Source organism: Lentinula edodes (assembly GCF_021015755.1).
Source record: "Lentinula edodes strain Le(Bin) 0899 ss11 chromosome Unknown C8R40scaffold_24, whole genome shotgun sequence".
NCBI classification, from domain to species: domain Eukaryota; kingdom Fungi; phylum Basidiomycota; class Agaricomycetes; order Agaricales; family Omphalotaceae; genus Lentinula; species Lentinula edodes.
Window position 1 is genome coordinate 80,614 of NW_025764330.1, and position 27,626 is coordinate 108,239.

Genomic DNA, 27,626 nt, shown 5'->3' on the forward strand with positions numbered 1-27,626 from the left:
CAAAAATTTGACAATTACAGCATATTCAAAAAACCTTGTCAGTAGCATAAAAAATGAGATAAAATAAAATAAAATCGAAAAGGTACCCGACGTTTTAGCCGACTGCTTGGTGAGTGTGCTGTCACTTGCGCCTTTTGACAATGATCTTCCATGCCAGTGGTGGAGGCTGGAGGCTGGTGGAGGTAACAAGTCCACTGAAGGATCACAATGTCAATGGAACTCCTCCTGGCATGGTCAGACTCTCCAGAGGCATCATCATCTGTTACTAGTCCTACCTCAGAAGCAAGAGATCTGCAATCATACAAAGGTGGAGCATATGGAGGGGGCAGGCTGCCTCTAGATATCCTTGGATACATGAGAATGGCAGTCAGATGCCAGTACACGGCCAAGGCTTGCACTAAGACAACCCAGAGATAGCCAGAGATGTCCTGAAGACAACAGAGTCCAGACGAAGCACTGCTAACCAGTTGGAAGTTGTTGAAATGACATCTCACAACTGGACAGCACAGGAGGTGACAGGACAGCACTTGCCAAGCGGTCGGCTAAAGGTCGGGTACCTTTTGGATTTTATTTTATTTTATTTCATTTTTTACGCTACTGACAAGGTTTTTTGAATACGCTGTAAAGTCTGCGGGAAGTCATCCAATACCCTCTACCTAAAGGTAGCGGGAATATCTGGCAGCGCTTGTCAATATATTCCAAGTTATGCGATACGGCAGGTCCATATAACAATACACTCATACAGCGAGTTCGATTGTCCTCGACTATCGACAGCGAACATTCGATATCCTGCACATTGACCATTGCAGTTATCCTAGCTCAAGAGACATCGTCAATGATGAGAAAAACAGGCGCCTACGAAATAGGTTGCATGGATGATGCAGATGATTCATACATTTGGACACGTGATTATCGTCCTGGAAAGTCGTTACTGTAACATACACTGTGGGGATGAGCCAATGTCTTCGTGGTGAAAATGTCGAGAAAATGCAAGGATTTTTACCAAAATTCGTCGAAAATCCTGAGCACAAATTTTAAAACTTTTCATGTGGCGATTATTGTGAAGCTATTGTGAATTTGGCGGGGGGCCGTGCTTATTTTGAATTATCTTTTCATAATTTTACCATAACCTCAGCTCAATCCCTTCAAAATATCTGCTGCCATATTTTTGTACATAACCTCGAGATAAAACCCACATTTTCGCCTCGAGGAAATCGGCTCATCCCCGCAGTGTATATAGATTCTGCCTCATTCATCGAATTTCCCTTCAACTTCAAACGGAGCCTCATCCGTGACTAGGCCTATCCTTCTATGAATAGCATCCAGTCGTTGCGCATCCTCAACTGCCAGGTTCTGTCCAGTCACGCCAAACACTTCCTCCATTTCTTCCAAAGTGACACCTTTCGTTTCCGGAACCTACGCACAACAGTGAGATGAAGGGTATAGTACGAAAACACTTGTACGAGTACTCACAAAGAACATGATGAAAAATCCGCCTAACAGTGAAAAGACGCCGAAGAAGATAAACGTTCCAAATCCCTAGAACACACTTTAGAATCATGCACCCTGGTACTCCGCGAAGAGACACCTTACCAGGTGAGCTATCATAGTAGGTGTTACTTGTCCAACTGTACTTCCATGTGAGTTTCAAGTGACCCTGATCAATAATAGAACTGACCAATAAAATTGTTCATCCAATTCGAACTGGCTGCGATAGACAAACCCTTGCTACGAACACTTAATGGGAAGATCTCGGCTACGATCACCCATGCACACGGTCTATGCATGAGATTCATGAGCTGATAAACGATATTCGATTTTTGTGTTCAATGGAACATACCCCCAACTGTAGCCAAAACCTGGGGTGCATTATTAACGGACACGGACCGCATATTCAAGTAAAATCCAGCATACCCATGGCAAAGACCCAAACTAGAGCACACGCGGCCCAGCCCGCAGCTTTGCAAGTGGATCAATAGATTATCAAGTTTCGAGGTACAGAGCAGCTAACCGACATGACTGGTAAAAAAAGAATTCAATCAGGACAAAGTTCAAATGACATGAGTTACGAAGGAATGATACCTTGGCCAGGAATCATGATACAACCCCACTAATACAGCTACGATTAGATGGCAACTTGAGAAAAGAAATTACCACGCATTCAAATGAATATCAACAACGAGACTCACGCTCCCATTAAAAATGCGCCAGAAACCAATACTGGCTTTCGGCCAACCTGATCGACATAAATCACTGCGGGAATGGTAGCCAGAAACATCCTACATGGTGACAATCCTATAAGTGGAGACTTGGGGGGGAAAAGGTCGAGAGACGTACGCAATTCCGACCACCCCAGTAGCAAGGAGATCCGTGGTGTTTCCAGTTAAGCCAAGATTTTGGAAGATACTGGGAGCGTAGTACAATATTGCGTTCACGCCAGTCCATTGTTGGAAGAACATAGTTCTAGAGGAATGAGGTGTGTTAACAAATAACGTCGATTGCATAGTGCATTTGAAGGATGTACAAAGTTCCAACCATGATTCGACGGAAAAGTGCTAAACAAGGCCCGTTCAGCATATCAAGACGTACCGGATAGAATAAAATATTACTTGGATTGATCAAGAGACTCAGATATGAGTAGAACGCGAGCTTCGCATTAGATCCAAATGAGTCGTCCTGATAATCTGGAAAGTTTACTGCAGAGATCTCCTTTTCGAAAAGGTATTGGGCCTTTATCTCGCTGTCATTGTCATATCAGTTTACAATGCTTAGTATAAAAAACAAGGGAACGCACAGAAACTCTATCTGGACTAGTTCACTCTCCGAGGGGAGACAGCGGGCCTTACTCAAGACAGCTAACGCTTCATCGTCCCGGCCTTGGTTGATGAGCCACCTATGTGAAAGAGATATCTTAGCCAAGACAGGTCTACTACTGAGGAATGCATATAAATATTAACCTAGGCGAGAAAGGCATGAACAATATTCCAGCTCCGAGAATCAGAGCGGGTACAAGTTGGAGTGCCAATGGGATCCTCCACGCCGCTTCAGATTGAGTTGAACCGGACCCACCGATAAAATTTGTGCCATAGTCAATCCAGAAAGAGATCATGATACCGAAGGTAATGGCAAGTTGTTGCAGCGCGACGAGACTTCCTCGAACTTCGGGCGGTGCGAGCTACAAGCAAAACGTTACTCCAGAATTGATAGCGCACTCGTCGGCATAAATTGTGATTGTACCTCGGCGTTATAAAGTGGTACAACAGCACTCAGCGATCCGATTCCCAAACCGGTGATGAAACGTCCCCCGTAGATGGATTGTGGGCCTTGAGCAGCAGTTTGAACGATGACGCCAACACAGAATACAACGACAGCTTCAGATGTAATAGTAATTAGTGAGAAAAGTGTATAAAAATCGCATCAACTGACACAGCTCAATAGTGTACTTGCGGGAGAGTTTGTCCGCAAAGTAACCTGCGTCATCGATAACTATTATTATCTCTAATTCATGGAACTATGAGCCCAGACTTACCAGTTGTAAGAACACCGAACCAGGCTCCAAGTTCCAAGATCGAGACAAACCAACCTTTCTTGGTGGGATCGTTGACCACTGAGGCCATCCTAGGGTAATGGATGATTAAACATGATTATCTCGGTTTCAGTCGATTACCTTGAGTCGAAATCATACATCCTGTAGGATGTGTTAATACCGTAAGCAGATACTATGGAAGTGTCTATGCTTACCCGAGTACTCCGGAAAAAACCCCTTGGTTATAACCTGGGGAAACGTTATTAGCTATTTGCTCTTGTGAAATTTGTAGTGGAGCGTACCGTAGAGCCTAGAAGGCCAGTGTTAGCGAACATCAAACTATTCATAAGTATACGACTTACAATCCTCCAAGAGAAGCAAATACTGCTATCGCGAATATTTTGCGGTTTCGTACGAGACCTTTCTGAGAAGCGAATGTCGTTTATGACTCGGATTGGTGGTGAGTCTGATGAGTATGACACTCACCCATCCTGATTCTCCCGCGAGAGCCCTTCGACGAGACGTAGTTACTGGGATTCCGCCAGCCATAATACTAGTGCGAGCGACAGAAAGCAATGTTACGGCCTTGAGTTTCTGAGGTTCAGGTATTTAAGAACCATTATATGTAGGTCACCAGGTTCAAATCCCATTTTGCGGGCCGAGAGTGATCCCGCACATATCTTGCGTTGTGAACAAGTAATAGGTTTATTCCTAGTTGCGGAGCTAGTACATAGAATAGGAAATATATACCGACCCACGATAGGTACGAAGGAAAAGTATGCACGTTCTGTGGATCTAAGATAGAGAACTCAGCTCGAGTGGAATAGGGATGTAAACTCCCACTGCAATATGAACCTATTACAGACCAATTACCTTATGAGTCCAGGTTTGCCTGGTCAGGAAGCGGGAGGATGCCCGACCGAAATGTGCGTAAGGGTCCAGGTGGCGCAGATTCGGGGTTGACAAAAGATATAACTGGTGAAGGCGCTAGCTATTGGGTTATGGAATGAGAACAGTGAAAGTTGGCATCGGAGGCACCAAGGTTATCGAGGAGTATTGAGGGTTATCGAAGCTTATCGAAGTTGGCGGCGATGACGATTGGCACCATGATATATCACCTTGCAAGGTCTGTATGGTGTGAGAAAAGCACTAGCTTCGACAGTATCAAGTTACCGTAAGTAGAACAGGAATTTATGGTTGACGAAGTATTGGCATTGTTGCTCATCGTACAAACATGCTACGTTGGGACGCAATGCCGATTATTTGTTCCGGCAGTTATAGCTCGCGGTCCGGTGCGCCGCACTGCCTTGTATTATTGCCACTGTCAGCGTCGTCGCACAGCTCCTGGTGCCGATATAAAAGCTACCTTATCCTTACTCTTCTACTTCTCTTTGGAATGTATCCTGGTCATCATCATCATCAACAGCAATCTAACATGCCTGGGTAAGCATGACTATACCAGCTCATAGAATCTTTCAACTAATCTCTTTCTAGGTTTCCAACTCCGTAATCTCAATTCCTCTTTGTTCAACAATTCAACTCATACCGTGTTTAGGGACCGTGGCTACTCCCCCAGCTATAATCCTCCTCCCGGACCACCTCCGAACGGGTGCGTTCTCTTGTGTTCTGTGCGAAGCTTCAAATATTTACTCTTACCAGATACGCACCTCCTCCGGGCGCTCCTCCTTATGGATATGCACCTCCTCCAGGCCCCCCAGGGTGGACAATATCTCATCTCTTTATTTTGCACTCCCTTGACCTTGCTATCTAGTTATGGCCCTCCTTCTGGCCCTCCTCCCGTCCAACGAAACTCTTATCCCGGACAGCACCCTCATCATCAGCACAGTGGATATCCTGGTCAGCAATATGGCCAGCAATATAGGCAGCAGTATGCGCCACCGCGTTCGTAGAACCCGCTTCATTTTTCTTCACTCGAATTCAATCATTTGTGGACAGCTGGACCGCCTCCCATGCCTCCGCAGCAACAGCAACAGTACGGGCCTCAAGTCGGAGGACCCGGTGGACAACCACAACAGCCGTACTTTCAGTATTCCCAGTGCAATGGCAAGAAAAAGGCACTATGTGTATGTCATTTGACGCCTGATTCAATCTCGGTCTTGATATGAGTTTGCCTTTAGGTTGGGATAAACTATTTCAATACAAGTAGTGAGCTACGGGGATGCATAAATGATGCTCAGAATATGCAACAGTTTTTGTGCAGTGCGTTCCGTGCCTCATTGCCTGGTCCATATCATTAATTCCCTTCTGAATCCTAGCTCATTTCGGCTATAAGCGGGAAGACATTGTCATGTTGACCGATGACGCTCAAAACCCGCGACAGCGACCAACCAGAGATAACATCGTAAATCACCTTATTGCGTTGTATGTAATCAATTATAGCTGATTCTCTCTTTCCAGCTTCAAGCTATGCAATGGCTCGTCAACAACGCACAACCGAACGACTCTCTCTTTTTCCATTGTATGTTCTATCAAGATGTGTCAAATATCTTCGCTCATACTTCACGTTCAGATTCAGGACACGGAGGTCAAACAAAAGATCTTGACGGAGACGAGGCAGATGGATATGATGAAGGTCAGAGAACTCTTGTCAGTCCTCCTGGTCCTTGACTCATCATGTTTACAGTCATCTACCCTGTATGAATTTCAGTGGTTTTGCAATGCTCATAAGTTGACTAGCGAGATTCAAGGTTGATCATGAACAAGCCGGTCATATCGTTGATGATGTAAGACGTTTTCTTCACCATTCGTACAGGGAGGCTGAGCTCATCAATAATCAGACTTTACACGACATACTCGTCAAAACGTTGCCACCAGGATGTCGTATCACTGCGATCTTTGACGTTCGTTGAATCCTTATCTTTCTCTTTCAGATGCTAACTTGCAGATGCAGTCATGTCATTCGGGTTCGGTACTTGGTGAGTATATGTTTTGTTGATTAGGACTGAAACCTTTGTAACGGTAACTTAGATCTTCCATACATGTATTCAACCGAAGGAAAAATCAAAGAACCCAATCTCGCTGCTGAGGCCGGACAGGGTCTTATGAGTGCCGTCTCTTCTTATGCCAGAGGAGACATGGGTGGGGTGTTCAAGTCTGCAATGGGGCTTGTCAAGGTCGCTTCGGGAAACACCAAGAAGACCGAAGAGTATGCTCGACGCACGAAGACTAGTGCTGCCGATGCTGTGCGTTGTTTGTCTTTTTCATGTCAGAGGGACACTGATCAAATTCATTCTCTTTCAAGATCTCATGGAGCGGATGCAAGGTATGTTGCTAGGTAGAAACTTTTACATTATTTGAATATTAATGGCGTATCAGGATTCACAAACCTCCGCTGATGCTGTAGAGGCTGGAACTGCTACTGGCGCGATGAGCTATGTAGGTTCTCAGTAAACTTTTTGGGTTTATCACTCATCAAAGTGTCGTTTAGGCTTTCATCAGTGCTCTTAGTACGAGAATACTTCGCCCATATTTATCGCCTCCTCACTATTCCCATGTTTAGGTCAAAATCCACAGCAAAGCTATCAAACTCTACTGGTCAATATCAGAGAAATCTTGAGGACGAAGTATAGTCAGAAACCTCAGGTACTTCTTCTAGAGATGATTTCTTTACTGTCATGACGCTAAACTCGTTTAACAGCTCTCCGCATCCCATCCCATCGTACGTTCGACTAATTCTTCCTATTCTTCCTATTATCCCTACTGACTGAGCGAAAAGGACACTAATCTGATGTTCATCTGTTAAATGGGCCTTGACTTGGACTGAAGAACATTTCATTCTGTATCAGTTGTATAATACTGTCTACATAAGTATGTATGTCGAAGCTGAAAATAACTTTCTGAATTGTACCTTAAGAGGCTCTGATGATATTTATATCTCGTACTTCGGGGCCACTGCTCGGTTAAGTCTCGGTTGGTTGACTTACCGGCGTTTACTTTTCGGCGTTGTCGTCATCAAATGCCCTTTATCAAGTTGACATCTACCATCCCTCAACTTTCCTTGTCCTGTGTTGCCCGCCATGCAGTCACCTAGACTGGTGTTAACCTACTCTGCTCTGAGTGCCTTCATTATTTATCTTCTGTTCGTCTGGGCCAGTAGAGGCTCGATGAACTGGTCTCTGTCCTCGCATCGTAGGTTGTCACTTGTCCAGCCTGCCACCTCATGCTAACGTTTACGCTTCTCAGGTCCTCCAGACTTTAGCCTCTATGTCTCACTAGAATCGTTGTCTGTAGAACAATTCCCTCTTGGCGAGTGGTTTTATTCAATTTCAGGTTCCGTTGTGTAATAACCATTAAAACGATACCTCGTTCTACAGACGATATTGACAAGCGCGTTATCATCGTGGGTGATATACATGGAATGTTCGAGGAATTCCAGTACGCCTAGGATCTTAGTACCCTTGTACAGTACTCATCGTTTTGCATACAGAGCGCTACTTGCTAAAGTGTCCTATAATCCATCATCCGACGTTCTAGTCAGCGTTGGCGACATCGTGGCCAAAGGACCCCATTCCGGATCCATGCAAGTACTGGAATTCATGGCCTCTCATAATATCACAGCCGTACGAGGAAACCACGACCAGAAGGTTATTGAATGGCGGACTTGGCTTGAATGGATACACTCTCTTCCAGGTGGTAGCAATTGGCTTTTCCAAGTCCAAGATAAATGGGAGAAGGCTCAGGAGCGCGGTGCAGATGATGTAGAAGAATGGGTGGAAGAGCAAGTGCGACATGACAAGAAACATAGCAAATGGTGGAAGAAGATCCCTGAAGAATGGCAGTTGTTTGGCGATCATTACAGGATTGCGGAAGGGATGACACAGGAGCAGTACTCGTATATGATTCAAAGACCGGTGCGGATCCATGTTCCGCATGCACACACGTTCATCGCACATGCTGGAATCCTGGCCTCGGATCCGAACTACAAGCGCAAGGACAAGCGGCAACCATTATCACATATCCCGATACTGTACGAGGCCGAGACTCGCAAAGAAGACACTTCCTTTCTTCGTCGATTGCAAGAGCTGGCGATTCTGAACGAGATACCGCAGAATCTGATCCCTTGGGTCACACTCAACATGAGAGGTGTTCTTGACGATCATACCGTTACAAGGTAAATGATCTTGACCCCATGTCCCACGTCTTTGATCCTTAAAGACGTTTCGGAACAGAAAGAAAAACGGTACCCCTTGGGCACAACTTTACAAGAAGGACATGAAGCATTGTGCCGGCTTTGATTCCAAGAAGAAAGGTTCTCTTCCGTGTCATCCATCGACTGTGGTGTACGGTCACGCTGCTAGTCGGGGGCTTGACATTAATCGCTGGACCATTGGTTTAGATTCAGGTTGTGTACGTATACACATTTTCTCACTGGAAATTTGACCCGCTTATTCCTAGTATTTTCAGGTATACAATCAACGTATGACGGCGCTTGTCCTGGGTGGAAAGCTTGCTCAACAACTACCGGGCACCATAGAAGACGAGTATGACGGCGAAGCTATCGATATAGACGGCAACATTCTGAGCTCCAGACCGAAATTTGGAGACAGTGGACGTGGAAAGATTTACAGCGTTCCATGTTAAATCGTAGAGTTCACCTCGAGTAGTATTTATCTGTTACGATCCCGGTCTCTTTTTACTTGTACGATATTCACCTATACCTACCATATCTCTTTATTGACCTGTATACATGTACTTGTAATTTTGCCGTTATAATCTAGTATCATGACCTACTAATCATCTTGCTCTCTTTCAATTTGACTTCAAGAAATTTTCGGCAAATTGATAGCCGACAAATTGAACCGGTTGCCTACAACACCTCGGTCTGTTACTTCCATGATTTCTTACTTAGAGAACCATCGAAAAGGGTTTCAAAAGGCTGCAGGTATCGCCGGAGGCCTGTACCTCGTTCGAGGATACATTCATTCACGTCTGGAGGAGGTGAAGGAGAAAATCGAATTAGAAAGGTTGGCCCAAGATATTCTACATCGTCGGTATGAACAGACTCAGGAAGACGTGGGATATACGGTCATGGCTCTACTATCGAATTTAGGAGAACAGATTCTGGAAGAGATGGATGTTGAGGCTGTGATTGGAGAGTTGCAAATGATGTCGAATAAGAGCTTTTTGGAAGGGTCGGAATCGATGTCGGCGTCTGTATCCAGTTCTATATCCAGTTCAAGCGCTCTCAGCACTTCTGGCTTACAAGGATGGGTAGACGCTGCAGGAGCACAAGCTCACTCACCAACAGGATATTCCTCTAGTGAAGAAACCAGCAGTGTAACGTCCGGCTCCTTCATATCAAACATCTCCACTATCGAATCGGAACCAAATTCCAGTTCAGCATCCGTCGCTTCCTTGCCTTCCACCTCATCCGACCCTACCTCTTCTCGTTCCAAAGCTCAGTTATGGAACTCTGTGAAATTACTCACATTCACACGGACATTGACGACGATATATTCCATTTCTCTGCTCACCCTCCTCACTCTCACCCAGCTCACGATCCTCGCACGCGTTAAATATATACGCGCCATAAAACATATGTCTTCAGAGGAAGACCAAGAGGCTGCATTAGAGGGCGAGCTGGGCATGTCTAACATGCTTTTCATGGCACTCAAAGCTAGATTTGGGATTCCTCAACAGCCCTTATTAAAAACATTCTTACCCTCTGTTCACGAACTGTTATTTGCGCCCGCAGATGACGAAGACCTGCCCGAACATCCACTGTCCAATATCGCGTTCGAAACTCTCAGCGCAGACTATCTCACTCTATCCTACTACTTACTTCACATTGGATGGAAAAATCTTTCCACCCACATACAATCTGCGGTTGAAGAAGTACTCGAAGGCGTATCGCTCAAAACGCGTTTATCAGAAAGCGACGTCCACAGACTTTTGAAAGATATGATGCAGCGAGTGGCCCTAGAAGGCTTGACTGCCTCGATGCTTCCAAATACGGAGGATATGGTTCGTAGCGTGTTAGTACTTGGAGGTCGAGATGACCACGACCCTTATTCCCCGTCGCAAGGAGCAGCACTTTCCACCTCGATGGATGATCTTCTTTCGGAAACCCGGACACTTTTTTCCTCTTATCGTTTTACAGAGGTGCTGGATACATGTGTGGATTGGGCTGTGGATAGTTTGATGAAATCGTTCGAAGGCGAGGGCCGCGTCTTTGCATCTGGAGATGCTGAAGCACCACGCGTCCGTCTTGCTTCTATCCTTCCTCCATTAGCTTCCTGGTCTCGAACCTCCCTTCTGGCACTTCCGAGTGAATTGGTTGATGGTATTTTGGCCAAAGATGAGACACGGACGTTTAGTGCTTGGATATGGGCCAAATTTGAGTTGGAAGTTTGACGGCAAATTCTTGTCCTTCAACTATGGTCTCTTCACCATATCACAAAGTGGAAGGGAAAGAAGCAAACTTTCAAATACAAATTGGGAACCAGTGCACAACGCAATGCCATTATGCCATAGCTTCAACGTCGGTAAATGGTTTTTCTGATCTACGGCTGATATTATCCCTCCGTCTGCCTTTCTACCTCCAATTTTGCCCAACTTTTGAAACAAGGGAAGAAAGGATTTCAATGTAGCAGATTGGACCCGGGTGTGTCCGTTAATATTATTATCAAACTGTGAACCCACTCTGTATTCAACCTTCAGATATAATCATACATATATCCAGCATATATCTCTATGTACATGAAGACTATGCTCCAAAAGATGACTTTAGATCAGGCTAGGACTTCTATTGTACCCTCTACCGCACTGGTCGTCCCCAGTTCTCTCCGTCGATCTACTTCTGTAATATCGGGATTGTCATTGGAAGCGTCACCATACCATTTCCAAGCATTGTTCTTGATGAAATCTTCGAATGACCATAGATCGGCTTCCAAATTTTCTAGGTCATTGTAGATGTACGTCTGCGCAGGGATTGCTGGGAGGAGCTCAGAGGTTGGAGGAAGTGGCGGCGGGTCAGCGGGAACCAAAGACTTATCGTCTAAGGCGACATCGTATGCAGGAATATCGATGAGGGGCTGAAGAGGATGGATCTCTATACTACACCTGCTGTATTCCTTTCGTACGATATCAAAATACATTAACGATCCGTAAGGATAGGGCTCACATTTCCTTCGAAGTAATCTAAGCAGGTCATATCTTGACTAGTCAGCCCAGTGACCATGGTTCCTCGCACGCAACGCTCTTCGTGCGTCAGCTCTCGGGTGAAGAGGGTTTGACCTTTACGGTAAGGAACAACACCTGGGTAATCAGCATACTGACAGACGATCGTTGAACTTGTAAGACTTGGTGTCTAGCGTTTGTGAGCAAGGCTCACTTTGACTTTGTGCCGCGTATGCTCCTATCATACTGGGATGATTTCGCTGTGAATTTCGAGGTCAAACGATGAGCCTTACGAAGAGAACAGCAGGCGCGATCTGGAGATGTGACGCGTCGTTCCCAATAACGCGTTTCAGAATCTTTGGATGCATCAATGTGCCATAGAAGAAACTGGAGAAAGTGCATTCAGCCATTACAGGAGATCTTGACAGTGGTCGAAGCAAAGTACTGCGATAACAATTGCCGAAAATTTCGTCCGGCACTTCTGGATCTCTATCTGTCACCGTCATCTTCTTCCAGAATGGTTTCCGAGTCGTGCGGTAATCCTTCGGTGGAAGTCGAAGCAACCATGAGTCGTATGCTCCTAGATTTTTGTGTAACTTATTCGTGTACTAAATCATAAAAATTAGGTCGACCAAAGTATGACAAGTCCAAAATTTGCATAAAATGCAAGGTGAATAATGGAGCAATTGTAGTTCGACATGCCGTCTATTGCAAGTACGATTTCTTTCGTTGGACCTGCTCGCGTTGATTGATTTTATTTGACTTGACAGGGAGTGTTTCCCCGCCTTGCTGAGTTCCAAAGTAAAGCGAATTCTTGAGCCTCACATCAATCCCAAACCAGAATCATCAAGGAAAAAGTCATTAAAGGCCTCTGGAAATCTATTGGTTGGATTTTCAGGCGGCTTAGGCTCTACTACATTGCTAGATCTCATCTCGAGAATATACCTTTCGAATCGAATGGAGATCAAGGAAGAAGGCGTAGCTAAACTAAGAGGCGGGAAAGGCCATCCTCGCAATGAACCTGTGTGGGAGAAGGTTACTGTGTGCTATGTAGAAATTGCTGCGGGATTCTCGGGAGTAAGCTACAGTGCTCTTTCATCTTCATTAAGCTCACAATCTCTAATAGATGACAGACCGCACGGAAACAATCCAGCAATTAGTTCAAGAGAATTTTGAAGCCTTAGATTTCATTCCCTTGAGAATAGAGAATGCCTTTGATCCTGCCTGGTGGGATAGAGTGGGAGGAAAGCTTACTTCAGATATGAATGCCGATTTAATCAATGACGGTGCGCTCGATCCATTGCAAATTTTCATCGTCTCAATATCCGATTCAGACCTTTTTGTATCAACCGTCTTTGATAGTCCCGCATCTGATCCAGTGCAGAGGCTTCGCTCATATATATCCGCCCTCCCTACGCATACTGCCATAGACAGTACAATACATACTCTGATCAGGATTTTGTTGCTCTACACCGCACGCTCTACCCGATCGTCACATCTATTATTAGGCACAAGCTTGACATCACTGTCCATAAACTTGATTTCGTCCATTGCCCAGGGAGGTGGATTCTCTGTTCGCGAAGAGGCCCAAGAAGAGTGGAAATCGGATTCAATGGAAACCGTTCGCTTGATCAGACCGTTGCAGGAGATTACGATGAAGGAATGTTCAATGTGGGCCTGGTGGAACAATTTACGCGTGTTGGGGAAGCAGAGGCATCCAGGGGTTAAGCAAGGAATCGGAGCCTTAACAAAAGGTGCACCTTCAAGCATGAGATATGAAAATTTCATCTCATTCAAATCTTCAGATTTCATTGTCGGCCTTGAACGCGACTATCCATCCACCGTCTCGACGATTGCACGTACTTGTGCCAAATTGGCACCGAGAGTCGGAGCGTTAGGATCATGTATACTATGCGAGAGGTGAGGACATTCTTTGTTATGTATCATTCAACTGCGACTGATAATACTTGTCTGGATAGACCGCTTCAACCCGGCGTACAAGAATGGGTATCGCGTATATCCATACGAGCTACCGCACCCTCATCCCCATCACACTCCTCAGATTCGTCTTCCCTGTTGCAATCGTTGACGCCGTATTTGTGTTACTCATGCCATACTACTTTAATGAGTCGAAGCTCAAAAAGCATATCTGGCAATATCACAAACGCATCGCTTCCCCTTCCTGTATGGGCGTCAGCGCGTTTGCACAACTCTCCTTCTGACGCTGCTATCAGTGTGCAACTAGATGTGAAGGCTGACGACGAGATTTGGGTGACGCGTAAAGTTGATCCAAACGAGATGAAAGCGGCCATTGGGGAGTTTCTACTGGTATGACTTGTGTAGGTCAGCGCAGTAGTTATCCGTCGTCTAGAAATGTGATGCTCTGAGAATGACCTTTGCATCTTCCGTGAAAACTTGATTCTGTTTCCGGCCATCGGGAATACCATCCCGGTCCCCGACTAGGTAATGATTATGTAATTATTTCTGCTGCTTCGGAGGTTCGGCCCGATTCAACGTTCATCGATGTCTCAATCCGACTTGGGGCAAGAGCTACACGATTCCCAACGAGCAAGTGTATCTTTGAAAGCTCAAAAGAATACTCTCTTGATCTCACACGGACGTCCGCCATGGTCAATCTTTTCCATTTACAAAAAAACCAATAGCGGCTAAAGCCGTATCCGCAGGTATGGTCCAGATGGCAAACGTATAAGTGATGCATTTGTTATTGGCGTCGGAGGCACGTCGACCTATGTTCCTTTAGGCGGACTCAACCAATCATTAATCATCTTGACAGGGGGCTCAGCGAGCGGAAAAGTACATGACAAACCAGACTATCCAGAGCAGCCTTTATTCAGTTGAAAGTTTAGACCCATGTTGCGCGACAAATAGTCAAGGCCCTAGGCTCAATTCCGACAGTCCTTATTCTCTCGCAAGTTAGTAAACGCGTTCTTTCCTCCAGATCGTATGATTGATCTCAACATTCAGGATAGTTTTTACAAGTACCATTCCCCGGAAGAAATGAAGCTGGCCTTCGAAAGTAAATTCGATTTTGATCATCCGGATGCCATCGACATGCCCATGTTTGCCTCTGTATTCTCGTCTTGCCTTGATCGTCATTTTCCCAGAATGACCATGCCTTCTAGTGCCTCGCGGATTTGAAAGCGTGCAGGCAGACGAATATTCCGGTGTACTCCTTCGCTGAACATCAACGTCTTGAGGAAACAAAATATGGTGCTCATGAGTCACTTCATTTGCTTACCCAAACGTTAATTTTAAACTTGCAGCCTATGGTGCCACCGTCATTATCGGTCCGTCATCATCACAAGACAACAAACCATTGACATGAATGAACTTCACATCCATAGCGGAAGGTATCATGGCGTTACATGACCCGGAATTGAGAAGCCTCTATGATTTGAAGGTCTGTGTGTGTTGGTAAACGATTCACAAAATGTGTTGTTGACATCGTATCGTCTGCCAGGTCTTCGTGCAGTGCGACTCAGACCTTATGCTCGCACGACGCATCGCGCGCGATGTTAAGGAACGTGGAAGAAGCTTGGATGGGATTCTTGAACAGTTATTGGCAATTCGTCATTTTTACCGAGATATTTGCTTTAATCATCCCCCCATAGATACCTACGTTATGTGAAACCATCTTATGATACCTTCGTACGGCCCACCGCCGCTTTCGCTGATATAGTAGGGTTTTGATTACGCTTGAAGGTCTGAACTACTGACTTTTCTATTTCCAAGATTGTTCCTGGGCAAAATAACTCTGTGGCCATCGACCTCATCTCCACGCATACTCGTCGACAGTTACAAGGTAAGAGAATTCTTATGGCCAGTAATGAACATTTTGAAATGATTGCTGAACTTGTGTAGAACGTTCCAACTCTTTCCGACCGAGGATGGTGACTTCATCTTTACACGCACCATCTTTAGTCGATGAACCATTGGAGAATGACCCAAATTCAATGATATTACCCTCCACTCCGCAACTAGAGGTATAATACGTTCGTTGATCATTTTTTCGGGAAGTACTGAGAAAATTTACAGGGAATATTTACGATACTGCGGTCCAAGGATACCAGCAATCAAGATTTCATTTTTTTCACTGATCGGTTATCGACGCTGCTCGTTGAGCATGCTCTTCAATTCCTTCCTTATTCACCTCATACCGTGACTACACCTCTAGGTGTTGAATCTCTTGGGAAAACACTCGTTTCAAAGGTGCTCATCGCAAGCATTCGGTTCCATATTATCTTAACCACATCTATTGCTGTCTTATAGTATTTGTGTGGAGTTTCTGTCCTACGATCGTAAGCATTGTTATCGTAGTTTTGATTGAATTCTCTCTGACAATCGTGTAGTGGGAGTGCGCTTGAACGAGGTAGGGTAACGCCGTCTTCCTCGTTGATACATATGACCAGATTCCTTGTAGGGTTTCGAAGGGTGATTAACAATGTACCCGTTGGGACATTGCTAATTCAGTCCAACTCCATAGACGGAGAACCACTACTTCTCCATCTCAAGCTTCCTGTCTCTCTTCGTCATAGGTCTTCTGCTGAAGATACATGGGTTATCCTCCTCGACGCTCAGGTACAGTCCTGGAGATTGACTCGTCACCTAATTCCGAAGTCTCAAGCTTGAATCAAATATAGATAGGCACCGGTGCCGCAGCGTTCATGAGCATACGCATTCTGCTTGACCACGGTGTGAGACAAGACCATATAATATTCGTCACTTTCTTGGTGGCCCGAACGGGTGGGATTACAACTCTACGTCGAGCATTTCCTCATGTGAAAATCGTCTGTGGAGCTGTAGACAATGAAATGCGTGAAGGCTGGTTAGAAGGTGATCGAGGCGAAGGAAACGAAGATGGAATCGGGCGAAAGATCTGGGTGATGAGTCCGGGAATGGGTCAAATAGGTAATGGATTTCGACAAAGTACCCGCTCATTATTGCTCATTGATGATATCGCACAGGGGATCGGTATTATTTGTGATTTTGTCGTGCAGTCTGGACTACTTATGTAAAATGCTTGGCCTTCGGGTTGCTATCGATATTTTGCATACATATGTTTTGGAAATAGCACGGTGAATCGTGAATGCGTGAACCGACACCGCGAAGAGACTCCGGTCAATGAGTCATTATAATATATACTGCAAATGTCAATCTTCTGAGTTTATCCAGGATCTATCAGTGTCCTTTTAGAGATCTACTCTAGATCTATAGTTTGTACTCTAATGTATAGCTAGAACTATGGGATACGTGCAAATGTCCATGTCGTTCATGAGAGAAAATGCGATGAGTAATTAGGCTGTCGATGTGCATGCGGCAAGTGAGGAGGGTAAATTAGAACCTGAGAAAAAATTGTGAGGTTTTTGTTTAAATTACTTGGCAAATATGAGGAGTTTAGGCTCAAGCCTTATATACTTACCTGGATAGAACCAAAACGAGACCGCGATCATTATGTATAAGCCTGCGATATATTCTTTGAATCAGAGTGGTGGAGAACGGTACAAAGCAGACTCACAGATGAGAATAGCTCCCTCCAGCCAGTTTGACTTGCCATCCGCGACAACGTGTGTCATTGTTTGAACTGTAACGATGATTATTTACTTGACTTCCAGCAGTTATATGGGGAACGTACCTGAGATATACAGTACCTATGAAGAGAAAGCAAACATCTTCAGAATATCGGCTTAGGTCACTGAAGCACAAATACGCACTAAAGACTCAAAAGGGTCGAACAACAGCGCAAGAGGCTTGCCCATTGCCCAGGCTATCGTCACCATCAGAGGAATCACAAAGAGGGCAGTTTGCTAAGACCGGTATAATAAGTTCAATCATACAAGCGCCTGAGAAATCTGGGTACTAACAATTGAAGAACCAACAGCGACACTGATGCTCAAAGTAACCTGATCCTTGACAGATACACCAATAGCGTTCCCGCATTCTGCAATAGATGATACCGCAGGAAGCAGGACGAGCGCCACCCATTCTTTGCTGATCGTCGTCGAAATTCCGTCCATAGCTTCGACAAGCCAATCCGCAATGAAAGCAACACCCTGAGAAAGGGATCAGAGACAGGCGCACAAATTAGAAAATCAGACGTACAACTGTGACAAGAAGCAGCGATGCTACCGTCACAAACCAGCTCAATTGTGGTTCCCGGGAAGACATAACGCTATCAATAGGTGATGCTGGCGTCGCTCTCCTCGGGGGGCCTCCCAAAGGTACATCTACGAATTTTTCCGGATGAAGATCTTCTGTATCTAGTGTAAGCCCAGGATGGTTGCTGCTATTGATGGTCGAACCACTGAAAGTTCTTGCAGAGTCATTCCAGGTAGTTGCGCTATCAGAGCGCAGAGCAAGCTTCGATGGAGAGTTGATGCGTCGCAGAGAAGTACCGCCCATTGCGTCGAGATCTACTAGTCGAACACTGGGATCTACTGCAGCAACAGGGTACGTGTTGCCGGAGTCTGTCAGCGTGACCTCTGAGGCAGCGAAATTATCACCTGGCGGAGAGATATACGGTGTCCCGGGCTGCTGTTGGGGTGAAGGCGGCCTACTTGGGCTGCGCGTAGAAGACGGAGACGAGGAGAGACTGCGTGCTTGTGTTTCAGATTGAGTGGCCTTAAACCACCTTGATACATTGTCTTCACCATTGTAAATTGCAGCAGAGGAGTCAGATTGTGGAAAGGCTCTACCCCTTTCACGGAGTGTTATAGTATGGAATATTGCGGGTGTCTGGACGTTGATAGAAAGCTTTCGGCTTTTCTTTTGAGAATCCTGATATAGATGGGTGTGCGACACGAGCTGGAAGACAAGATAAAAACCATATACTGAAGATCGTGACCATGTCAGAAAACTGGTTGGGAAATGCAGCAATGCTGCGTACTGGTAAGGAGGATGAGAGATACCTATTCAAGGGTCTTGGTCAACAGGAGGTCATCAGTTACCACAAAGAGAACCTACCGCATGACTCATATTCAGAATACTAAGACGCTGATTCTCTGGAACATCGTCGTTTTTATTACCGCTCAAGGCGAAATGGTAAGCGACAGGAAGTAACAAGACCCCTACACTGATGCTCAAGAGGGAAGAATGCACTTGATTGGCGGCTGAGGGGCTTTGACTATCATGGCGAACGAAAGAAAAGAATAAAGACCCACTGGCATCGAACCATTGTTCCGAGAATCTCAGTCCACCGGCAAAGAAGCATAGACCCAGGACAAGTACTGGAACGGGATAAGTCAAGACTGGCGGACTAATTCCAAGATGAGGCCACTCACAAAGTTTTCCAAGGATAGATCCAATCACTAGATTGAGTTATAGATCGACAGTGAACGAAGAATGAAAACTCACGTGATGATTGGACGACACGGAGCTCGCACTTGCGAAGAGCAGAAAGCTGGTTATACACAAATTTTTAACGAGATCGCTAGCCTATGAAGAAGCAGAATCACGTACTGCAACCACAATCTCCACGCTATCGAGTAAAATAAATCAAGAAGGATTCTAAAGACAGCCGGGATGTTGAGGATACATACGTGTTATTCTAGTATCCAAGTCAGAACCATGGACTTGAATAGTGGTAGAAATACATACTAAGCTCGCGTTTAAGAGTCCGGTTTTGGATCCTCCAATTCTTGCTGAGAGCTCTCGCGTTGTAACTTCATGTATCTTTCAGGCGAATCAATGAAGATCTGCAAAATAGTGAAGCAAGCGTTACCTTGACCAAAGGAAGAAGACTCAAAAGACAGACTATGATAGATGCAACAGTTGAAATCGGCTTGAATGAAAGCAATGAAATTGAGTGCACATACACATGAATACTAGTCCGTGGTACTCGGTCATAGTGATACTGAAAATGCACTGATGAAGGTGGGTGGTAATAGATGTCCTTGAACGAGTCGAGCGTGCTTACCGCTACTGGAATGAGACACAACAAAACATTGAACCAAGAACCGAAAAGAAGAAGCCTCCATCCTTTGAACACATCTCGCCATTGGAACGGAGATGCTGATCCAGAGCTGTCATTGTAACTCCCTCGACTAGATCCCGAAGGACCTCGAAACAATGGTAAGGTATAACGCTTTCGTGAATGTGTTGAAGTTGGCTGCGAGTCTGTACGTTCCACCAAGTTGAGCCTAGAGTCCGAGGACATTGTCGAGTAGTTTGATTCCATGCGAGCCAGCGCAGGTCCAGGAAATTGAGGTTCTGAGACAGACGTTGTAGAAGTGTAATGATTGATATAGCCGAACTCATTAATCGGCACAGAATACGGTGGCGTCGTCATTAGATGTTTGTGAAAAGTAGAAATTCCAAGAGAAGTGGTTGGGAGGAGGAGAAAAGTGGAAGATGGAAAATAGAAAAGGAATGACAGGACGGTCAGAGTACGCGAAAGAAGGAAGCGCTTGAACCCCGATGAACTCCATGCCGAGATTGAAATGTTCTCCATTCGGTAAACGTGTTACCTCATATGGGCATTGGTCATCGTTGAACACCACGCTTTTACCTCTTTACAGATCAAACCGCGATTATACTTCAGATGTACACCTGGAATACAGCAACAATCGTAAGTTCAAGCCCAAAGTGAGGATTATTTCTGAGGTACAACAAGGCGGAGTAAAATACCGGCTGTCCAGCGCTCCAAGCGAGCTCCAAACAAAAAATGATAACGAAACCTCTGAATCTGCATTGAATCGAACATGTTCTATGTTTAATCAGGTTTAGTCACTTCTATTGAGCTCTTGTTCTCCGCAGCTCTTTTTGGATGCCTTCAGAATCTCCGTGCTTCTATGTATGTACATAGTCCGTCTGCAACAGTCGAAGGAATTTGAAGAACGTGAGGATTTAAAGGATCGCCGCGGTTCAATTTTTCTCGGCTCCGACGTCAGTCAAATTTGAGAGTGTATATGCCTCTACAGATTGGGACGGAGGAATGACATGTAACGCTATCGCTGAGCTATCTAGTGTCATGGGTGAGGGTTTTGAAGACTGAGAGGAACTTCGCGAAACGATTAAGTAAGTACCGAGGCTTGCCTCGGCCAGGCTCGGTGCTTAAGTAAGCTTCCGGAGCCCCCCGAAACGACATTGTCAACCGCAGGATTTCTTGTCTTTACCGTCAAGAATGTTTTCCCGAGCCATATCTGCAGCTCGTCCTGCAGCGACCCGCGCCTTGCGCTCAAATTCCAAACCTTTGAACCTACGTGCATTCTCAGTAACGCCCCGTGCATCCTCTGGTGGCCACGGCCCAGCTCCTCCTGGTCTCTTCGGTCCTGGTGCCAAGCCTGGTGAAGTTCCTGGTATTGCTGAGCAGTCTACTGGTCTCGAGCGCTTGCAATATCTCGGTGATGCCGAGGGCATCGAGGTCTTCGACACCGCTCCTTTGGATTCTAGCCGGATTGGCACTAAAAAGGACCCCATCCTCGTCCCCTCTCCCGTAGGTTTCCAAAGCTTTTCCGCCTCTCTCTAGATTTAACATATCTATGTTGATTTAGGCTCCTGAGCGCCTTGTTGGCTGCACCGGCTCTCCTGCCGACTCCCATGATGTCCTCTGGTTCCCTCTCATGAAGGGCAGGCAGCACCGTTGCCTCGAGTGTGGTTCTGGTTCGTAATACTCTTCTTTGAAATTGAATCAGTTTTGATTCTTTCCTTTCCTCTAGTCTATCAGATGGACTTCTATGGAGAAGAGCACGACGATCACCATCATTAACCTCGTAGATGCAGAAAACTCGCAATACAACAGTCATTTCCTTAAAGTCTCGAGCATTGTCACACTGAACTTGCATTATAAAACGTCTCCATGTCGTCGAATTTGTGCTTGACGTGGAACCTCTACGTCGGATAGTCAACTTTCTCAACATTGTCCAGATTTTATACCCCAAAAGTGGGTTTGAGGCACGCCAGCTATATCCGGAACTGAAGTTCGCCCAGCGCAGGTCGTAACGCCGACACTTTCAAATCTTTAGAACGGTATGATGGTCAATGGAGTACGGAATGCTTGATAAGTGATACGCTCACCATTACAGTCGTGACAGTGAAAGGTCCTGTGAGCCTACATTGTCATTGAATACGCTTTTGATAATATTATCTCAAAAATTTTTCATGAGTTCGTTTCTATCGGGATGTTGGTACTAAGTTTGTCTCAGTAGCATTCTAAGTCCACGGATGCTCAAGAACGTTTCCAGTCAATCATGACTTGAGAGTTGCTTTCATTCCGTGTAATAGTATTTTTCCAGAGTTTGTTTCAAACCGTTCCATGGAGTTTGAGTGCACACTGCAGGTTTTTCCCGATGGCAGTTTTGGAAATCAATATCCTGGCGCAACTTGCCAGCTGCGTTTGTGCACATTGGCTTATGACGTGTTGTCAAAATCTTAGCATTGGGCTGCCATGATTGTGGTCGGTCAATATGTGATCATTCTTGAAGATACAATCATCTTGACAGGAAGTGCCTCATGTTACCGGTATGCTTTTTTTTTTTTGAACTCTTCATTAACCGCAAGTAAGTAAGGCTATAGTACTAAGGCGCGGGAAGGTGCGACGGACATTTGTTTGGTCATCGTCCACCTCCATTCCTCGTGTCCTGGTCATGGTATGGGTCTATGTGGGATGGTATAGCTACAGGTCATATGGATGTGTAGTGTGTATGTAATTGGGGAGGATGTTGTGTGCTCGACCATATGTGTATAGGTCTTGAGATATAAGGATAAATAATTAGTATGCTCCACCCATGGCTGGGTTATGCATGTCACAATGATTAGGGCTCGGTCCCTTTGTTGGTGGAATCAACTGTCTCTTCACGCCAGTCGGCCTCCAGGGTTCCATTTTCTTCTTCCATTTCATGAAATGTAATTTCCTCCCAGATCCCCAGTGGCGTATAGCTGGGTTCAGTGGGTGTTGTTCGAGGTCTACCTGTCCTGGTGAATGCTCCGCTCTCGTCAAGGAATTCAGTTAGGGCTTCAATGCCCTCACTCGTTCCCAGTATGTCCTTCAGGCAGATGTCTTCAGAAGCCTTTTGCAAGATCTGTCGATGATCTTCATATCTGGGGCATGCCCTCAATATGTGTTCACGAGTCTGCAATTCTTCACCACATGGGCAGTTAACGTTCTCATTAGGTACAAACTGTGAGTAGTACTCGCCTATGTATGCATGTCCTGTCCGACATTGCATCAGACGTCCAAATAGTTCTCTTGGTGTGTCTTTGAGTCGTGCTGTGGGCCATGTTACCGGTATGCAATGCATCTTTGAGTGACATTTTATGTCTACTTTCTCTGTGTTCAGAATTTTTTCTAATATCTGCATAGGCTCAACGGGCTGCACAAAGGCAACTCTTACCAACTAGTTTTGAGTAGCGTATATTGACGTATACAAAAGGAAGAAATCAGCCAGTTAGTGAACCACACCGTACCAATTATGGGCAGCGGCCAGGGTGTATCTCTGCCAATATATCAGACCACTTGTGAGCGGCAGTCAATGTGCGTGTGTCTGTCCTCCCCAACGCTGAGCACTAAACCTCTGATTTACGATGACGCCCAGACCGCCGCGTTGTACAAACTTTTTGAACCACAGTAGTAAGTAGTATCGTGCACAATTAGGTTTTGTGCGAGTAGGTGTATGCCACTGTAGTCTCTACACTGATCTTGATGATTTGTAGAGTGTATGACATAGCACGGGCCCCGCTGTTCTCAATGGGTTCGTGGGTCCGTGTCGCTTTACTTTACTTTACTTTTCTGGTGACTCGAGAGAGTTCTCGAGTTCCTCCTATTCCCGTTCCTGTATCCACATAACAAAATATAGGATTATCCGAACACCGTTGGGTATCCAGGAGTACATAACGTGATTCAAATTTTAATTATCAGATTCCTTCAGATTCGATGAAGTATGTACATAATATATGTAAGTACAACCTTCGGAACGCGTTTTCTATCAACCACATGCTGTCAGGCTTTGATAAGAGTTGATATGTCACTCTCTGGTTTCTCTTCTAAATGTTTTCAGAGGTCCAGGTATTTCAAGCTTCAGGATGCACATCTGAGGGTCGGAAATTTAATAGGTATCAGGCGTCTTCAATCAAAGGTGTAAGTAAAAGCAGGTAAAAAAGCTTGAGGAATATCCACCTGTCCTGCTCTGTTGCTATGTAACGAAAATTAAAAGGACCGTTTTAACCAGGCACATTCCTCACGGTTTCCAGAGTGGTCTTTGCCAGGTCTTTGCATTCAGGGATTGGTTCTCATGGGAAAGAAATATAGAACGCGCGCATCAGAGCAACCGGAGCATTTTCGGTTATTTTTTTCATATAAAAAGGAGTGCTTCGTTGCCATTTTTCCTCACCCTACACGTCTTTTCCTGTTTCGCTCTTTGTCTGTGTGTCGTTGACGGCCTGCTCTTCTCCATCTTTCTGACCAGGTGTCCCTTCCATCGGCCTCTTCTAAGCCTCTTTTCTTTCTGTCAACGCAAGCAAGCGACCACTTTCATTTCACAATTTCTTTTGCGAAGCTCGACGCTCGAAATGTTCACTGCAACTAAAATTGGTGCTCTTACTTTATCCATCCTCGCTGCGTCTGAGGATGTCCTGGCTCGTCCTCTTCTTGCATTCAGACAGAGCACGAATTCTTCAGTAAGTTCGGAGCATACCTATTTATCCCTTAAATCTGAACTGCGATCGTCTAGATTGGAGACTTTGGTAGCTGTACTGTCCCGCAGATCCAGTTCGCTACAGGATTCGACAACAGAAAGGAAACTTCCTTTGAGCCTGTAGATCTGACTTCTTATCCTCATGGCTCAGCTCAGGGTATCGACATCATTACCCAATTCATGTGCGACCAACTGGTGAATTCCTGTGGTGCTGACGCTACAGCAAAGGCCACTTGTGCTTCCGCAGCAGCAGCTGCCGACACAGCGACCGCCAAAACGGGAGCGCAGGCTGATAAATTCAACGCCGTCTTTGGTATCCAAACGAACTTTGCTGCTGTACCTGTTGTCAGTGACCAGGGTGTTACTTTGGGTGTCGGTGAGTATTTATTTACTTATCTTCTATCCATTCCTACGGGGTCAAATTTCGACGCTCATTTTCTCTGTGCATTGGCTCCACTCATCTCCTCTACACTCGCGAGACTAATGAGTACCCTCAGATGGTTCAGGTACCTCTGCTGCAGCTTCTGCTACTTCCGCCGTAGCTGTCGCCTCTGCTGCATCTGCTACCACGACATCTATTGCTGCGACTGTTGCCGATACCGCTACTTCGAGTGACCCTTGCCCTGTAAAGTTTCAAAATTCTAATTTAACTTCGGTTAACTAATCATGTCTCAGGCTACCGTTACGGTGACAGTGACTGCTGCAGATGCGGCTAGTACGAGCGCAGCTGCCACCGACGCAGCTACCGATGCAACCAGCGCTGCTGATGTGGCTACTACAAGTGTAGCTGTTGCAAGTGCTACTGCAGCGGCAAGTTCGAGTGCTGCAGTGGCAACAAGCACTGCGTCTGCAGCCGACATTGGCAACTTCGGTAGAGCGCATCAACGTTCTTCAATTTTTTTTAGTACCTGATCTTTTCTGTTAGGATCTTGCACTGTGCCTCAGATCCAGTTCGGTGTGGGTTTCGACAATCGTCGTGAGACCGCCTTTGAGCCTGTTGATCAAAGTATGTTACCATTCTTTGCCTTCTCTGCAGTGTTTTGTTGTAACGCTCGCCGAAACTACAGCTTCATACAACCATGGTTCTGCGGACAACATCGCAGTGATTACTGATTTCATGTGTAACACCCTCACGGTATGTCCAGTTGTAGTCATGCATATACAAATTTTTGTGCTAACGAATACGTGACCCTAGAATACCTGTGGTGCTGATGCTACAGCCAAGGCTACTTGTGCAACTGCTCAGGCTGCTGCCGCCGCCGGCCTAGCTCAAACTGGTGATCAAGCTGATAAATTTAATGCTGTCTTCGGTATCATCACAACATTCGCTCAAGTTCCCGGTAGGTGTTTGTCTTACCGTTTGTTGATTTCTTAATAACTTGGTTATATATAGTTGTGAGCAACACTGGAACAACTCTTGGTGGTACGTTTAGCCTTCATTCTTTATCTTTTGCCCCTTGTGCTCATTTTCGGTTTTAGTTGACGGCACGAACACCGCTGCAGCTGCAACTGCCACTGCTTAAAAGTCTGAAGAAGAATTGTCCTGATGTTAGATATTGTATACCCGTTCCTCAGCATATTCCATACCAATTTTTGTATCGTCTTGCCCATTTCCCCGTCAATTGAATGCACGTTCGTAGGTTGTCACTCTTTGTTTGCTGATTGGATCTGCTTATCCTGGAGGACCTTCTTGGTTTTCTGGATAAGCCGCTTTCGATTCTCATCGGTCCTAAGTATAATGATTCTTTAAGATTCACCGGCTACTTACATACCGGCCAATGGCAACTATCATCCCAAAAAAACTGACCTGATTCTCTCAGAATCTCACGCATGAAATCTTCGTTCCTTTCTGGTGTCAGTCTGTCACGGTCTCAGTTGTCGTTCGCACAATTGTGCATACGAAGCATGAGGGAGCATGGCTTCTGTTAGTATCACATCAATAGTGTCGATGTCTAGGCAACAATTCAGCGACGATTCGACGGTGTTCACACAAAATTTGAATCAACGACAGGACAGGAAACCGATATAACTGCAGCAATATCCTGATTCAAGAGATTGTGTCGCAGAGAACTCATCTTTCTGGGGCAATCAGCGCCGTTTCATCCTTCCCTGAATATTTGGAGCTCGATGCCCCGATTTAATCATTCCAAGCTGGGCTTTCTTCTTTTTGGGATCCTATCCTGTCTCTGTTATCCCTCTATTGGCAGGCTTGAGAGAAAACATTCTATGATTACTCCCATCTCCTTGCGGCGCCACTCAAATAATTATCAGCCTTCGTCTAGATGCTTGTTGGAGGACGGTCGCTCGTGCATCGGATTGGAAAATATTGATGCTGCATTGGAGGGACCTTCAGAACAGTATGGCGATGAATGTTGGCCTAACTGTCCGGTATGTTAATGTATACATCCACATGGTACTAAACTTACACCTCATGTTCTCCGTAGATGATTTACACTGTGACGATCTCGCAGGGCTTGAGTCCTCTCCCAACGAATGCATTTACTGTCACAATTGGGGGAAACATTGCAACAACACATACTTTGACTTCAACTCATACTGCTTCCTTGTCGCTAACGAGCGATGTCCAATCGGTGAATCTTTAAGCTCTTGAAGCATTGAACCTATTGTTATGATTATTCTATTGAAGAGCATACTCTCTGATCCAACGTCGACGACCGATACAAGGTTTACTAGCGCTACTTTTGTCTCGACCCCGGCACCTATATCTTCTGGGGGTATTGTAACTCAGGTTAATAAGCTGTCCAGTGTACGATCTCATTTTTCCTCACTTGTCACTGTACTAGGTTCTAATCCGCTAACTTCATTCTTTCCAGACAAGTCCTATTTCAGCAACCGCCGCACCTGCAAGCACCAGTAGTTCAACTTCTGCTAACCTTCAAACATTCGACGGCGCTTTAGGCAACATACCTGCACCACCGGTCTTTGATACAGGCACTGGGGAGTTTTTAGTGGAAGGGAACTCGTCCTTCGATGATAAGCAGAATGCATTGACTCGATCTTGGTGAGTGAATTCGCTTTGCCGTTGATAGTTTGTTCTTGACTTAAGCATCCGTGGTGTCCTCTTCAGCGACGTACAGCACAACGATTGTGGAAACGCTGCGAATGCAGACCATGACATTTCATTCACTGTCAACGATTGTGATGCTCAAGAAGCCCAGTGTAAGGCTATCGCTGGGTCGTGAGCTAAGCCCCCCGTTAGACATCGGTAGCTCATGATCTCGAGATAGAGGCGATTGTTATACTCGTTCCTGCTGCTTAGAAACTGTAAATATATTCCGTGACCTACGTAAAAC

The 27,626-nt window shown here is 45.5% G+C and overlaps 11 protein-coding genes across 11 annotated transcripts; 8 read left to right on the forward strand and 3 right to left on the reverse strand.

The window, feature by feature from the left end:
• Positions 1-1,082: 1,082 nt before the first annotated feature.
• C8R40DRAFT_1196382 (general substrate transporter) lies at positions 1,083-4,075 on the reverse strand (the record flags this gene model as incomplete). The annotated part of the gene is made up of 22 exons (XM_046233084.1): positions 1,083-1,416; positions 1,474-1,539; positions 1,594-1,628; positions 1,679-1,779; positions 1,841-1,859; positions 1,915-1,959; positions 2,012-2,019; positions 2,083-2,136; positions 2,190-2,279; positions 2,338-2,463; positions 2,525-2,555; positions 2,610-2,740; positions 2,795-2,893; positions 2,958-3,175; positions 3,238-3,371; positions 3,427-3,471; positions 3,530-3,618; positions 3,668-3,688; positions 3,742-3,775; positions 3,829-3,836; positions 3,889-3,950; positions 4,013-4,075. 22 exons carry the CDS (start codon positions 4,073-4,075, stop codon positions 1,249-1,251), a joined length of 1,647 nt encoding a protein of 548 aa, XP_046084818.1. The 3' UTR covers positions 1,083-1,248.
• Positions 4,076-4,297: 222 nt separating this feature from the next.
• C8R40DRAFT_353543 (caspase domain-containing protein) lies at positions 4,298-7,482 on the forward strand. The gene is made up of 20 exons (XM_046234811.1): positions 4,298-4,969; positions 5,021-5,032; positions 5,082-5,135; positions 5,186-5,428; positions 5,483-5,610; positions 5,665-5,746; positions 5,803-5,888; positions 5,945-6,005; positions 6,057-6,119; positions 6,171-6,181; positions 6,235-6,270; positions 6,325-6,387; positions 6,438-6,462; positions 6,515-6,729; positions 6,789-6,809; positions 6,863-6,922; positions 6,975-6,993; positions 7,047-7,129; positions 7,185-7,205; positions 7,263-7,482. The coding sequence occupies exons 1-20, from the start codon at positions 4,720-4,722 to the stop codon at positions 7,287-7,289; spliced, it is 1,560 nt and encodes a 519-aa protein (XP_046084819.1). The 5' UTR covers positions 4,298-4,719; the 3' UTR covers positions 7,290-7,482.
• Positions 7,483-7,899: 417 nt separating this feature from the next.
• On the forward strand, positions 7,900-9,127 carry C8R40DRAFT_1048610 (Metallo-dependent phosphatase-like protein; the record flags this gene model as incomplete). The annotated part of the gene is made up of 3 exons (XM_046224519.1): positions 7,900-8,657; positions 8,716-8,893; positions 8,951-9,127. The coding sequence occupies 3 exons, from the start codon at positions 7,900-7,902 to the stop codon at positions 9,125-9,127; spliced, it is 1,113 nt and encodes a 370-aa protein (XP_046084820.1).
• A 252-nt stretch (positions 9,128-9,379) lies between these two features.
• C8R40DRAFT_1172073 (Peroxin-3) lies at positions 9,380-10,900 on the forward strand (the record flags this gene model as incomplete). The annotated part of the gene is made up of 1 exon (XM_046231812.1): positions 9,380-10,900. One exon carries the CDS (start codon positions 9,380-9,382, stop codon positions 10,898-10,900), a length of 1,521 nt encoding a protein of 506 aa, XP_046084821.1.
• Positions 10,901-11,277: 377 nt separating this feature from the next.
• Positions 11,278-12,075, reverse strand: C8R40DRAFT_1048611 (uncharacterized protein; the record flags this gene model as incomplete). Its single annotated transcript, XM_046224520.1, has 4 exons — positions 11,278-11,619; positions 11,670-11,819; positions 11,880-11,903; positions 11,959-12,075. The coding sequence occupies 4 exons, from the start codon at positions 12,073-12,075 to the stop codon at positions 11,278-11,280; spliced, it is 633 nt and encodes a 210-aa protein (XP_046084822.1).
• A 63-nt stretch (positions 12,076-12,138) lies between these two features.
• Positions 12,139-14,091, forward strand: C8R40DRAFT_1111498 (uncharacterized protein). The gene is made up of 7 exons (XM_046228361.1): positions 12,139-12,237; positions 12,292-12,379; positions 12,436-12,742; positions 12,792-12,951; positions 13,000-13,419; positions 13,471-13,574; positions 13,633-14,091. Exons 1-7 carry the CDS (start codon positions 12,183-12,185, stop codon positions 13,642-13,644), a joined length of 1,146 nt encoding a protein of 381 aa, XP_046084823.1. The 5' UTR covers positions 12,139-12,182; the 3' UTR covers positions 13,645-14,091.
• Positions 14,092-14,168: 77 nt separating this feature from the next.
• C8R40DRAFT_1111499 (armadillo/beta-catenin/plakoglobin) lies at positions 14,169-16,773 on the forward strand. The gene is made up of 18 exons (XM_046228362.1): positions 14,169-14,295; positions 14,350-14,402; positions 14,460-14,479; positions 14,533-14,598; positions 14,651-14,755; positions 14,809-14,896; positions 14,950-14,973; positions 15,031-15,086; positions 15,147-15,241; positions 15,298-15,364; positions 15,419-15,488; positions 15,548-15,669; positions 15,722-15,895; positions 15,956-15,984; positions 16,036-16,055; positions 16,107-16,264; positions 16,327-16,594; positions 16,651-16,773. Exons 1-18 carry the CDS (start codon positions 14,189-14,191, stop codon positions 16,668-16,670), a joined length of 1,542 nt encoding a protein of 513 aa, XP_046084824.1. The 5' UTR covers positions 14,169-14,188; the 3' UTR covers positions 16,671-16,773.
• Positions 16,774-16,980: 207 nt separating this feature from the next.
• Positions 16,981-19,970, reverse strand: C8R40DRAFT_1172077 (uncharacterized protein; the record flags this gene model as incomplete). The annotated part of the gene is made up of 17 exons (XM_046231813.1): positions 16,981-17,027; positions 17,106-17,147; positions 17,202-17,267; positions 17,319-17,334; positions 17,398-17,490; positions 17,548-17,736; positions 17,786-18,513; positions 18,570-18,591; positions 18,647-18,909; positions 18,964-18,990; positions 19,037-19,082; positions 19,142-19,160; positions 19,222-19,229; positions 19,280-19,354; positions 19,404-19,435; positions 19,498-19,546; positions 19,599-19,970. 17 exons carry the CDS (start codon positions 19,968-19,970, stop codon positions 16,981-16,983), a joined length of 2,094 nt encoding a protein of 697 aa, XP_046084825.1.
• A 690-nt stretch (positions 19,971-20,660) lies between these two features.
• On the forward strand, positions 20,661-21,789 carry C8R40DRAFT_1111510 (cytochrome c oxidase subunit VB-domain-containing protein). The gene is made up of 3 exons (XM_046228363.1): positions 20,661-21,116; positions 21,175-21,283; positions 21,340-21,789. The coding sequence occupies exons 1-3, from the start codon at positions 20,805-20,807 to the stop codon at positions 21,387-21,389; spliced, it is 471 nt and encodes a 156-aa protein (XP_046084826.1). The 5' UTR covers positions 20,661-20,804; the 3' UTR covers positions 21,390-21,789.
• Positions 21,790-23,536: 1,747 nt separating this feature from the next.
• Positions 23,537-26,123, forward strand: C8R40DRAFT_1111520 (uncharacterized protein). Its single transcript, XM_046228364.1, has 10 exons — positions 23,537-23,684; positions 23,885-24,295; positions 24,349-24,688; positions 24,810-24,937; positions 24,988-25,183; positions 25,238-25,318; positions 25,380-25,447; positions 25,508-25,652; positions 25,706-25,735; positions 25,792-26,123. The coding sequence occupies exons 1-10, from the start codon at positions 23,667-23,669 to the stop codon at positions 25,833-25,835; spliced, it is 1,461 nt and encodes a 486-aa protein (XP_046084827.1). The 5' UTR covers positions 23,537-23,666; the 3' UTR covers positions 25,836-26,123.
• A 415-nt stretch (positions 26,124-26,538) lies between these two features.
• C8R40DRAFT_1172080 (uncharacterized protein) lies at positions 26,539-27,515 on the forward strand (the record flags this gene model as incomplete). Its single annotated transcript, XM_046231814.1, has 5 exons — positions 26,539-26,700; positions 26,757-26,903; positions 26,960-27,079; positions 27,147-27,334; positions 27,401-27,515. The coding sequence occupies 5 exons, from the start codon at positions 26,539-26,541 to the stop codon at positions 27,513-27,515; spliced, it is 732 nt and encodes a 243-aa protein (XP_046084828.1).
• Positions 27,516-27,626: the final 111 nt, after the last annotated feature.